We start from the raw sequence: 12,607 nt of genomic DNA on the forward strand, positions 1-12,607 counted from the left end.
CGGGACGGAACCGGGACCCCCGGAACGGCCTCGGGAACCCCCGGGAACAGCCCCAGACCCCCCTCCCCAAATGGCCCTGGGACCCTCTCCCAGAAGACCCCCAGGAGCACAAACCTGACACCCCCAGGGCCCCCCCCTGAAACACCCCCAGGACCCCCAAAATACCCCTGGGACCCCCCAAAATGGCCCCAAGACCCCCCAGAACACCTCCAGGACCACAAAACACCCCTGGGACCCCCCAGGACCCCCCAAAACACCCCTGGGACCCCCCAGGACACCCCCAGGACCGCACAGAACCACTGGAACACCCCCAGAAGACCCCTGGGACTCCAAAAGCATCCCCAGGACCCCAAAACATTCCCAGGACACCAAAGCACCTCTAGGATCACACACCTGACACCGCCAGGACCCCAAAGCACCCCTGGGACCCCCCCAGGACCCCCCAAAACACCCCCGGGACCCCAAAGCACCCCTGGGAAAATCTCTGGGACCCCAAAAGCACCTCCAGAACCCCGAAACATTCCCAGGACCCCCCAGAATGCCCCCCAGGACCCCAAAGCACCTCTGGGACCCCAAAGCACCCCCAGGACCTTTAGGACCACGATGCACCCCAAGGGACCCCAAAACAGCTCTGGGACACCCCCAGGAGCCCCCACAAAACACCCACGAGACCCAAAACACCTCCAGGACCCCAAATGCATCTCTGGGACCCCCACAGGACCCCTCAAAACCCCCCTGGAGCCCTCCAGGATCACAGCACACTCCAGGGTCCCACCAGGAGCACCCCAAACCCCCCACGGGACCCCAATGGACACCCCAGGACCACCAGGAGCCCACCACAGGACCCCAGTAAAAACCTTAGGACCACCAAGAGGCCCCCAGACCCCCACAGGACCACCAGGAGCTTCCCAAAAGACCCCAATGAACAACTCAAACCCTCCCACAGGACCCCAAAACACCTCAGGACCACCAGGAGCCCCACAAAGGACCCCAATAAACACCCCAGGAACCCCCCGTAAGACCCCACTAAACACCCCAGGACCACCAGGATCCCCCCTAAACCCCCCACAGGATGTCAATAAGCACCCCAGGAACTCCCCCGACCCCCCCACAGGACCACCAGGAGCACCCCAAATACCCCCGCAGAACCCCAGCGAACACCCCAGGACCACCAGGAACCCCCAAAAACCCTTCACAGGACCCCAACAAACACCCCTGGACCCCCCAAATGCCCCACAGGACCCCATTAAACACCCCAGAAACCCCCACAGGACCACCAGAAATACCCCAAATTCCCCCACAGGACCACAAAACACACCCCAGGACCACCAAGAGCTCCCCAAACCCCTCACAGGACCACCAGCACCCCCACAAAAGACTCCACAGAACACCCCCGGACCACCAGGAACCCCCATAAAACCCCAATAAACACCTCAGGACCACCAAGGGGCCCCCCAAACCTCTACAGGACCCCCATAAGCACCCCTGGACCCCCCAAATGACCCCAATAAACACCCCAGGACCACCAGTGCCCACCCGTGGTTTATTGAGGTCGGGGGTGGGGCTAGGGGCGGAGCCAGGGGTGCTGCAGGCACTGCCAGGCCGTGACCCCAGCATGGGACCCCCAATAAACACCCCAATGAACACGCCCGTGGTTTATTGATGTGGTGGGCGGGGCTAGGGGTGGAGCCAGGGGTGCTGCTGGGCCGTGGCGTGGCGGGCGGGCTCGAAGGCCGGCATGGGACCCCCCAATAAACACCCGAGGAGCACCAGGACCCCCCAATAAACATCCCAAGAGCCCCCCAAACCCCCCACAGGACCTCAATAAACATTTCAGGAACCCCCCCAAACCTCCCCCAGGACCACCAGGAGCACCCCAAACCCCCCAAAAAAGGCCAATAAACAACAGGAGCACCCCAAACCCCCCCACAGCACCACGAGGAACACCCCAAACCCACCACAAGCCCCTAAAAAGACCCCAATAAACACCCCAGTACCCCCTCACACACCGGTGGTTTATTGATGGGGTGGGCGTGGCTAGGGGCGGAGCCAGGGGTGCTGCAGGCACTGGCGGGCCATGATGGAACCCCCCAATGAACACGCCCGTGGTTTATTGCTGCGGGGGGCGGAGCTATGGGCGGAGCCAGGGGTGCTGCAGGCACTGCCATGGAAGCCCCCCAATGAACACGCCCGTGGTTTATTGCTGCGGGGGGCGGGGCTAGGGGCGGAGCCAGGGGTGCTGCAGGCACTGGCGGGCCGTGGCGCGGCGGGCGGGCTCGAAGGCCAGCATGGGCCGCAGGAAGCGCGCGAAGGCGGCCGCCGGCCCCCGCGGCCACTCGTACTTCTCCTGCAGCACCGCCCGCAGCCCCCACGGCCGCAGGTGCCGGATGTGCCGCAGCTCACCTGCAAAGGGGCGGGGTCAGGGGCGGGGGACACGCCCACCCATGAGTAATGCATGCACACACAGCAGGGGGAGGGGCAGGGAGGGTGCTGGCCATGCCCCTTATGATGGGTGTGGTCAGGAGGTGTCCCAAAACTGTGGCCCCGCCCATTATGGTAGGTGTGGTCAGGACATGCCCCAGTCCTGAGGTGGGCCTGCCCCTGATGAGGGGTGTGGTCAGGACACACCCAAAAATGGTGGTCCCACCCCTTATTATGGGTGTGGTCAGGAAATCCCAATGCTGAGGTGGCCCCGCCCCCTATAATGGGTGTGGTCAGGACACGCCCCAGTCATAAAGTGGCCCCTCCCCTTTCAACCCTGCTGAGCTGAAATCCCACCCCCTTTCCCATGACCATGCCCCTATAGGTATAACACCACCTCCACCCCCTCATTTGCATAACCCCACATTTGTGGTCCCACCCCCACCAAAGCTTTATGGCCACACCCAGCTCTTAACCCCACCCCCAGCACCCCACCCGGCCACACCGACCCCTGGCCACGCCCCCTGGCCCCGCCCTCACCTCTCCTGTTGAAGAACTCTCGTGAGTAGCGCCCGCCCAGGGCCACGTGCCGCGGGATCTCCCCCAGCAGCTCGATCACGTGCGCGATGTGGTCTGCGGGGAACGGTGGACACGCCCCTTTTAGCCACGCCCACTCCTTTAGCCACGCCCACTTCCAGGATCAATAATTTAGCCACGCCCACCCCCCTGGTTCAATCCCTTCTTGCCCCACCCCCACATGGGCGTGTTCACTTGGCCACGCCCACTTGGGCAATCCCCCCAGTCCATTGGCTGCCACACCATGGTGGCTCCACCCACCTATGAGTCACATCATTTGTTTGAAACCCAATCTACAATGGCCACGCCCTTGGGGCAGGCCACACCCCCTTGGCTCCTGATTGGCTACCAGATACCACACCTCCTTTATATCCTTATTGGGGCAGCCCCGCCCACATTTACCATGTCCCGCCCACCCCGATGGCCACACCCATCCCAGAGACCGCACCCATCTCTGAGACCACGCCCACATATGAAGCCACCACACCCATCCCTGAGGCCACACCCATTTTCAGTGCCACACCCTGCCCTGAGGCCACGCCCACCCCAGGCCACGCCCACCCCGAGGCCACGCCCACCCTCATCCCGGCTGTACTCCTCCCCCGAGTGCGGCTCGAACAGGTAATCGCCCGTGGCCAGCTCGAACGCCTGTGGGGGAAATGGGGGAAAATGAGGGGGGTCCTGGGGGGCCATGGCAGCCCCCTCCTCACCATGAGGACCATCAGAGCCCCCTCCCCTCCATGAGGACCACAGCAGCCCCCTCCCCACCATGGGAACCCCCTCCCCACCATGGAGGCCGTCAGAGCCCCCTCCCCTCCATGGGGGCCATGGGAACCCCCTCCCCACCCTGAGCTCCATCAGAGCCCCCTCCCCACCCCAGCCTCCTCCCCATTCCCGGGGGTCCCCACAGCCCCCTCCCCACCCGGGGGTCTGTCAGAGCCCCCTCCCCACCCTGAGGTCCCTTAGAAGCCCCATGCTGGGGTCCATCAGAGCCCCCCCCCCACCTGAGGACCCCCCTCACCCCGGGGGTCCCTTGCAGCCCCCTCCCCGCCCCAGGGCCCCCCTGACCATGCAGGCCGTGCTCCAGATGTCGGCGGGGGGGCCGTACCCCGCCCCCAGCAGCACCTCCAGGGCCCGGTACTGACGGGTCTGGATGTCCTCGGTGAAGTGTTTGTGCTGGGGGGGCACGGGGGTCACCCCCGGAGCCAAAACAGCCCCAAAACAGCCCCAAAACAGCCCCAAAATCCACACAAACACCCCCAGCCCAAAACAACCCCTGACCCAAAACACCCCCAAAACCCACACAAACACCTCCAACCCCGCCCCGAACCTGCACAAACACCCCCAGACCCAAAACGGCCCCAGAACCCACACAAACACCCCCACATCCCCCCGAACCTCCCTACACCTACACAACTTCCCCAAACCTAAATGAACACCCCCAAAACCTCCCCCCCAGTGACACCGCCAGTCCCTCCCAGTTTGTTCCCAGTGACCCCCCCAGTCCCCCCCAGTCCCCCTCAATCCCTCCCAGTCCATCCCACTCCCCCCAGTCCCTCCCATTCCCCCCCAATCCCTCCCAGTGCATCCCAGTGCATCCCACTCTCCCTAGTCCCCCCAGTCTCTCCCCAGTTCCCCCAGTCCCTCCCATTCCCCCCCAGTCCATCCCAGTCCCTCCCACTCCCCCCAGTCCCCCCACTCCATCCCATTCCCCCCCAGTTCCTCCCAGTCCTTCCAGTTCCCCCACTCTCTCCCAGTTTGTTCCCAGTCCCCCGCAGTCCCCTCAGTTCCCTCCCAGTCCCCCCCAGTCCCTCCCAGTTTGTTCTCAGTCCCCCCCAGTTCCTTCCAACCCCCTCCCAGTCCCCCCCAGTCCCCTCCCAGTCCCCCCAGTCCCCCCCAGTTTCCCAGTCTCACCACCCAGCAGCCGTTGCCCAGGTCGGCGATCTTGATCCTCAGCCTGGGGGCAGCTCGGGGGTCCAGGGGGTTCTCCTGCCCCCCCGGCAGCCCCCCTCACCTGGAGGGGACCCCGGGGGCGTTGGGGGCACACCTGGGACCCCCAGTGACCCCCCAGGGACCCCACCCCAAATTCCCACCCCAATTCCAAACGGCCGCTCTTGATCCCCCAACCCTAAATGCCCCAAACTCACCCCAAACCCCCCAAAATGCCCCTCAAGACCCCAAATTCCCCCTCTAGATCCCCTCAAACCCCAAATGTCCCCCGAATTGCCCCCCCAGACCTCCCAACCCCAATATCTCCCAAATCTACCCCAAATTCCCCCTCTAGACCTCCCCCAACTCCAAACCTACCCCAACCCCACCCCCCAAAAATGCTCAGGACCCCAAATTGCCCCTCTAGTCCCTCCCCCAACCCCAAATTCCCCAAATCCACCCCAAATTCCCCCTCTAGACCCCCCAACCCCCAATTCTCCCCAAATGCCCCCAAACCCACCCCAAAGCCCCCCCAAATTGCCCCTCCAGACCCCAAATTCCCCCCTAATCCACCCCAAACCTCCCCAAATTGCTCAAAACCCCAAATTCCTCCTCTAGACCCCTCCCAACCCCAACTATCCCCAAAATCCACCCAAAATTCCCCCTCTAGAACATCCCCCAACCCCAAATTCCCCCCAGACCCACCCCAAACCCCTCAAACTGCTCAAGACCCCAAATTGCCCCTCTAGATCCCTCCCAACCCCAAATATCCCCCAAACCACCCCAAACTGCTCCTCCAGACCCCAAATTCCTCCCAAATCCACCCCAGCCCCCCCCCCCCCCCCACTGACCCGCGGTTTTGGGGAGCCCCTCGGAGCCCCCCGAGATGAGCGAGCCCGAGGTGGGGGTGAAGAGCGAGTCCGAGGCCGAGCTGGGGCTGGGGGGGCGCCGGGGGGGTCCCGGGGAGCCCCCCGAGAATCCATCGCTGGAGCCCCCCCCCGCGGGCAGCGTGTGCACCCCCGAGGACGAGGCCCCGCTCGGGGGGCTCCCCCCAAACTCCTCCGGGGGCTCCGGGGGGGTCTCTGGAGGAGGAGAGAGACATTGAGACCCCACCCCCCAAAAATTCACCCCATTTTTGGGGTCCCCAGCCCCCCTCGATCCCCCGGTGCCCCCCCACCAAAGCCATGACCGGTGTCGCTGTCCCCTCTGTGTCCCCCCTCCCAGGCACTGACCGGTGTCTCTGTCCCCAGTGTCCCCCCGGTGTCCCCACTGTCCCCCCCCATAGCCCTGACCGGTGTCGCTGTCCCCACTGTCCCCCCCGGGCACTGACCTGTGTTGCTGTCCCCTCTCTGTGCCCCCCCAGAGCCCTGACCGGTGTCCCTGGTGTCCCCAATGTCCCGCACTGACCGGCGTCCCCAGCTGTCCCCAATGTCCCCCTCCCCCAATGTCCCGCGCTGACCGGTGTCGCTGTCCCCAGTGTCCCCCTCCCGGCACTGACCGGTGTCGCTGTCCCCTCCCGGTGTCCCCAACTGTCCCCAATGTCCACCCCCCGGCACTGACCGGTGTCGCTGTCCCCTCCCGGTGTCCCCACTGTCCCCCCGGCACTGACCGGTGTCGCTGTCGCGCAGCCGCTCCAGCTCCCGCAGTCTCTCTGCCAGCAGCTCTCGCTGTCGCCGCTGTCGCCGCCGCCGCCGGCGCCGCTGAGCGCGCGACAGCCGCTCCTGGGGGGGGCGGTGGATTCTGGGGAATCCCTCGGATTTGGGAGGAATTCCCTCGATTTTGGGGGGATTCCCTCGGATTTTGGGGGATTCCCTCGATTTTGGGGGGATTCCCTCGATTTTGGGGGATTCCCTCGGATTTTGGGGGGATTCCCTCGATTTTGGGGGAATCCCTCAGTTTTGGGGATCCTGGGATTGGGGAGCTTTGATTTAGGGGGTCACAGGGCAGACAGGTGTGCAAAACCATGCGGGGGCACACGGGGGAGCGTGCTTAGGTGTGAGAGCACACACAGGTGTGCAAGGACAGGTGAGAGCACACACAGGTGAGCACACACAGGTGTGCAAGGACAGGTGAGAGCACACACACACACACACACAGGTGAGTGCACACACACAGGTGTGAGCACACACACAGATAAGCACACAGATGAACACACACACACACACACATGTGAGCACACAAGTGAACACACACACAGGTGTGAGCACACACACACAGGTGTGAGCACACACACAGATAAGCACACAGATGAACACACACACACACACATGTGAGCACACAAGTGAACACACACAAACAGGTGTGAGCACACACACACACAGGTGAGCACACACAGGAGTTAGCACACACAGGTGTGCAAGGACATGTGTGAGCACACACACACACACACACAGGTGTGAGCACACAACACACAAGTGAGCACACAGGTGAACACACACACACAGGTGAGCACACACAGGTGTGCAAGGACATGTGTGAGCACACACACACACAGGTGTGAGCACACACACACACAGGTGAGCACACAGGTGAACACACACACAGGTGAGCACACACAGGTGTGCAAGGACATGTGTGAGCACACACACAGGTGTGAGCACACACACGCAAACAGGTGTGAGCACACACACACACACACAGGTGAGCACACACAGGTGTGCAAGGACAGGCGTAAGCACACACACACACACAGAGGTGTGAGCACACACACAGGTGTGAGCACACACACAGATAAGCACACAGATGAACACACACACACACACACAGGTGAGCACACAAGTGAACACACACACACAGGTGTGAGCACACACACACAGGTGTGAGCACACACACACACACACACAGGTGTGAGCACACACACGCAAACAGGTGTGAGCAAACACGCACACACACAGAGGTGTGAGCACACACACACACACACACACACAGGTGTGAGCACACACACGCAAACAGGTGTGAGCAAACACGCACACACACAGGTGTGAGCACACACACACACAGGTGTGAGCACACACACAGGTGTGAGCACACACACACACACACACAGGTGTGAGCACACACACGCAAACAGGTGTGAGCAAACACGCACACACACAGGTGTGAGCACACACACACACAGGTGTGAGCACACACACACACACAGGTGTGAGCACACACACACACAGGTGTGAGCACACGCACACACACACAGGTGTGAGCACACACACCCAGGTGTGCAATCACTCACAGGTTCCTCCTGGGGCGCCGAGCTCACTGTGGACAGACAGGAGGGGGGCTCAGCCCAGGTGTGGGGGGATTTGGGGGATCCCCAAATTCCAGGGGGACCCCCAGAGCAGTGGGGGATTGGGCACACCTGGACTTCGGGGTATCAACAGGTACCTGCACACGGGATGGATGTTTGGGGTACCCTCCCCCTCCGGGGATGGGTTTTGGGGTTACCCTCCCCCATCATGGTGGATATTTTGGGGTACCTGTCCCCATGGGATGGGTTTTGGGGTTACCTGCCCCATGGGGGGGTTTTGGGGTACCCCCCATGTATTTTGGATATTTTGGGGTACCTGCCCGCGGGGGGGCTGTCCCCCGCCATGGGATGTATTTTGGGGTACCTCCCTCCCGATGGTGGATATTTTGGGGTACCTGCCCCGCGGGGGTGAGTTTTGGAGTACCCCCCCCATGTATTTTGGATATTTTGGGGTACCTGCCCCGCGGGGGGGTTTTGGGGTACCCCCTTCCCCCCAGGGATGTATTTTGGATATTTTGGGGTACCTGCCCCGCGGGGGGGGCTGTCCCCCCCATAGGATGTATTTTGGGGTACCCCCCTGCCCCGGGCTGTATTTTGGGGTACCTGCCCCGCGGGGGGGGCCGCCCCCCCGTGCCCACGCCGCCGCCTGCGCCGCCAGGTGCCGCAGGTAGGGCGGCGCCACGCACAGCAGCACGTTCTCGGGCTTGATGTCCGTGTGGATGATCTTGCACTTGGTGTGCAGGTAATCCAGGCCCCTCCAGCACCTGAAACCGCGCCCCGACATCAGGGGGGACCCCGAAATCAGGGGGGGGGACTCCTGACATCGGGGGGGGATCCCTGACATGGGGCGAGAACCCCGAAATCGGGGGGGAAACCCTGAAATTGGAGGGGAACTAAAAATCTGAGGGGGCATCCAAAATCCAGCAAGGAACCCCCGAATCGCGGGGGGGAAACCCCAAATCTGGGGGGGCATCCCAAATCTGGGGGGGCATCCCAACATTAGGAGGGCAAACCTGAAATCTGGGGGGAACCCCAATATCGGGGGGGGGGCACCCGGACATCGGGGGGGAAATCCCAAATTGGGGGGGGGGGGGGGGGGGGGCATCCCAATCGGGAAGGGAAAGCCAAAATTGGGGAGGGACAGCCCAAATCAAGGGGGGCACCCCAAAATCAGGGGGGCATCCCAAATCGGGGGGGGGGGGGGCACCCCAAAGCAAGTGGAGCACCCCAAATTGGGGAGGGACAGCCTAAATCTGGGGCGGGAACCCCAAAATCTGGGAAGGCATCCCAGATCTGGGAGGGGCACCCTGATCAGGAAGGGACAGCTCAAATCTGGACAGGCACCCCAAATTTGGGGAGGGGAACCCCAAAGCAGGTGGGGCACACCAAAGTGAGGAGGGGCACCCCAAAGCTGGGAGCTGGGGGGATCTGGGGGCATCTTGGGGGTCTCTGTTCAGCCCATTTGGGGTCCCAGTGAACCGAGGGGATTTGGGGGGCTCTGTGCAGCCAATTTGGGGTCCCAGGGAGGGATTTGGGGTCCCAGTGAACCAGAAGGATTTAGGGGGATTTGGGGGTCTCTGTGCAGTCCATTTGGGGTCCCAGGGAGGGATTTGGGGGTGTCTGTACAGCCCATTTGGGGTCCCAGTGAACCGGGAGGATTTGGGGGGCTCTGGGGGGTCTCTGTTCAGCCCATTCGGGGTCCCACGGACAGATTTGGGGTCCCCCAGCCCCCCTCACCTGCCGCACGATGCTCTTGACGCAGGGCAGGGGCAGCCCCTGGTAGTTGGATTTGATGATCCAGCGCAGCAGTTGGTGCCCCAGCACCTCCAGCACCATGCAAACATCTGGGGTGGGGGGCGGTCAAGGAACCCCCAAAACCCCTGAGACCCCCCCCCAACATGGGCTGAAAAACTCGGGGTACCCCCCCTGGGAACCCCCCAGAAGGATACGGACGCCGTTGACCCCCGAAATCTTGAAGTCATCGATGAGCTGCACGATGTTCTCCCGCTTGGGGTCGCTGGGGTCCGAGTCCCGCACCTGGGGGGGCACGGAGGGGAATTTGGGGGGGGTCCCCGGTTTGGGGGGGGGGCCGGGGGGGGGTCACGGGGGTGAATTTGGGGGTGTCCCCTGTTTGGGGGGGCCGGGGGGCACTCACACATTTCAGCAGTTTGATCTCATCCAGCGCCGTCCGCCACGAAACGTTTCCTCCTGCCCAGAGAAAAGCAGGGGAACCCCAAAATAAATTCCAGGGGAGCCCCCCCCCCCCCAGGAGAGAGGAGGAGCCCCCCACCCCCGCGTGTCCCCCGCACTCACCGCAGGTCCCAGCAGAGCCACACGGTGGAGAAATGGCCCCCAGCCCAGCTTGCGAACAACGTGGTAGCGCCCGTGGAAAAGGTCCCCGATGCGAACGGGGTAATACCCGCCTGGGGAGGGGGCGCGGGGGTCACGCTGGGGTTTGGGGACCCCCCCCCCGAACACCCCCAAAAGGAGCGGGGTGTCCCTGCCCACCTTTGCAGTAATCGCGGGGATCCTCCTGCTCCCCCTCGTCGGAGCCCAGCAGGGACTCGCACAGCGACGGCGGCGCCGGGGGGGGGGTCTGGGGACACCTCGCGGGGGGGGGCTGGGGGGTCCTGGGTGGGGGGACAGCAAAGATGGGACCCCCCCATGGGCGGGGACAGCGACCCCCAGACCCCAGCACAGCCCGGCTTTGGACCCCCTCCCCAAAATCGGGAACCTTCGGGGGTCTCCTCTGGAACCTTCGGGGGTCTCCTCTGTGCCACCCCCCTCCCCAAAATCTGCCCCCTTTGGGGGTCCCCTCTCTGCCCCCTCCTCCTCAAAACCTGGAAATTTTAGGGGTCTTGTCTCTGACCCCCCCTCCCCAAAATTTGCTCCCTTTGGGGGTCCCCCCCCCCCTAAAATCTGGAACCTTCGGGGATCTCCTCTCTGCACCCCCTCCCCAAAATCTGGAACTTTCAGGGGTCTCTTCTCTGCCACCCCCTCCCCAAAATCTGCTCCCTTTGGGGGTCTCTTCTCTGCCACCCCCTCCCCAAATTCTGCCCCCCTCGGGGGTCTCCTCTCTGCCCCCCCCATACCTGGTCCCTTCGGGGGTCTCCCCCATGCTGGGGGGGGGGTCCCAGGGTGGTCCCACAGCCCCAGAGGAGCCGGGAATGGTCCCAGGGCAGCGCTGGGAGGTCCCAGAGCCCCCCCGAGCTGGGGGGGGGTGGCAGGTGCGGGGCATTCTGGGCCATCACCCCCCCCAAAATAGAAATGACCTCAAGGCCCCCCCGGCCCGCGGGGCTAAAAATAGCCCAGGAGGGGGAGGGGCGGCTCGGAATGTCCCCCCCCCCCACCCCTTAAAAGGGGGCTCTGCCCATGTGTGTGTCCCCCTCCCCCCAATTCTGGGTAAGGGTCGTGGCCCCGCTGCCCCCCCCTCACCTTGGGGGTGCTTTCGGTTTTTTGTCCTTTTTGCGCTTTCTCCTTCTCCTGACGGGATCTGGGGAGGGGATTTGGGGGTCACGGGGGGGTCGCGGTATCACTGACCCCCTTGTGTCCCACCCCCAGGTACCCTGTGTGCCCCCCAGCCCCAAAATACACCGTCCTCCAAAACCAAAATGTCCCCTCAGAGACCCCTGAAATTTCCCCCCAAAATCCTCAGGACTCCAATTTCTCCTCAGGGACCCCCATTTTCCCCTCATCTGTCCCCCAAACCCCTCAGGACCCCCCTCACACTCCCCCTCCCGAGAGACCCCCATTTGCCCCTCAGGATTCCCCCTCAGGATCCCCATTTTCCCCTCAGGGCTCCCGTCTAAGATCCCATTTTCCCTTCACAGGACCCATTTTCCCCCCTCACAAACCCTGTTTTCCCTCAGGACACCCGTTACAAAGCCCATTTTCCCCTCAGGATCCTCATTTTCCCCGCAGGACACCCCTCACAAACCGCATTTTTCCCTCACAAACCTCACTTTCCCCACACAAACCCCTTTTCTCCCTCACAAATCATATTTTTCCCCTCACAAACCCCATTTTTCCCTCACAAATCCCATTTTCCCCTCACAAAACCCACTTTACCCCTCTCAGACCCCATTTTCCCCTCACAAACCCCATTTTCCCCTCACAAAGCCTATTTCCCCCCTCACAAACTCCATTTTTCCCCTCACAAACCCCATTTTCCCCCTCACAAACCCCATTCTCCCCTCACAAACCCCATTTCCCCCCTCACAAACTCCATTTTTCCCCTCACAATTCCCATTTTTCCCTCACAAATCCCATCTTGCCCCTCTCAGACCCCATTTTCCCTCAGACCCCGGCCCTCACCGGGCGCACCGCGCAGCTCCATTCCCCGCGCTCGCCCCCGCTCCGCGCGTGGCGCCCCCTGGCGGCCGGGGAAAGGGGCGGAGCAACGCCACAAACTCCGCCCACCGACCAATGAGAAGCCGCCAT

The 12,607-nt window shown here is 62.9% G+C and overlaps 1 protein-coding gene across 1 annotated transcript; it reads right to left on the reverse strand.

The window, feature by feature from the left end:
* Positions 1-2,218: 2,218 nt before the first annotated feature.
* Positions 2,219-12,607, reverse strand: LOC128950499 (SRSF protein kinase 3-like). Its single transcript, XM_054295369.1, is given in 20 exon segments — positions 2,219-2,403; positions 2,962-3,054; positions 3,576-3,645; positions 4,066-4,173; positions 4,912-5,006; positions 5,778-6,008; positions 6,536-6,647; positions 8,153-8,178; positions 8,771-8,922; positions 9,434-9,441; positions 9,905-10,011; positions 10,117-10,204; positions 10,323-10,356; positions 10,358-10,375; positions 10,481-10,518; positions 10,520-10,590; positions 10,676-10,797; positions 11,260-11,377; positions 11,603-11,660; positions 12,482-12,607. Coding segments are annotated over 20 exon segments (1,860 nt in total).

This window comes from Melozone crissalis, unplaced genomic scaffold (assembly GCF_028551555.1).
Source record: "Melozone crissalis strain CALT ecotype California unplaced genomic scaffold, PUWL_Pcris_2 ptg000661l_1, whole genome shotgun sequence".
Taxonomy (NCBI): Eukaryota; Metazoa; Chordata; class Aves; order Passeriformes; family Passerellidae; genus Melozone; species Melozone crissalis.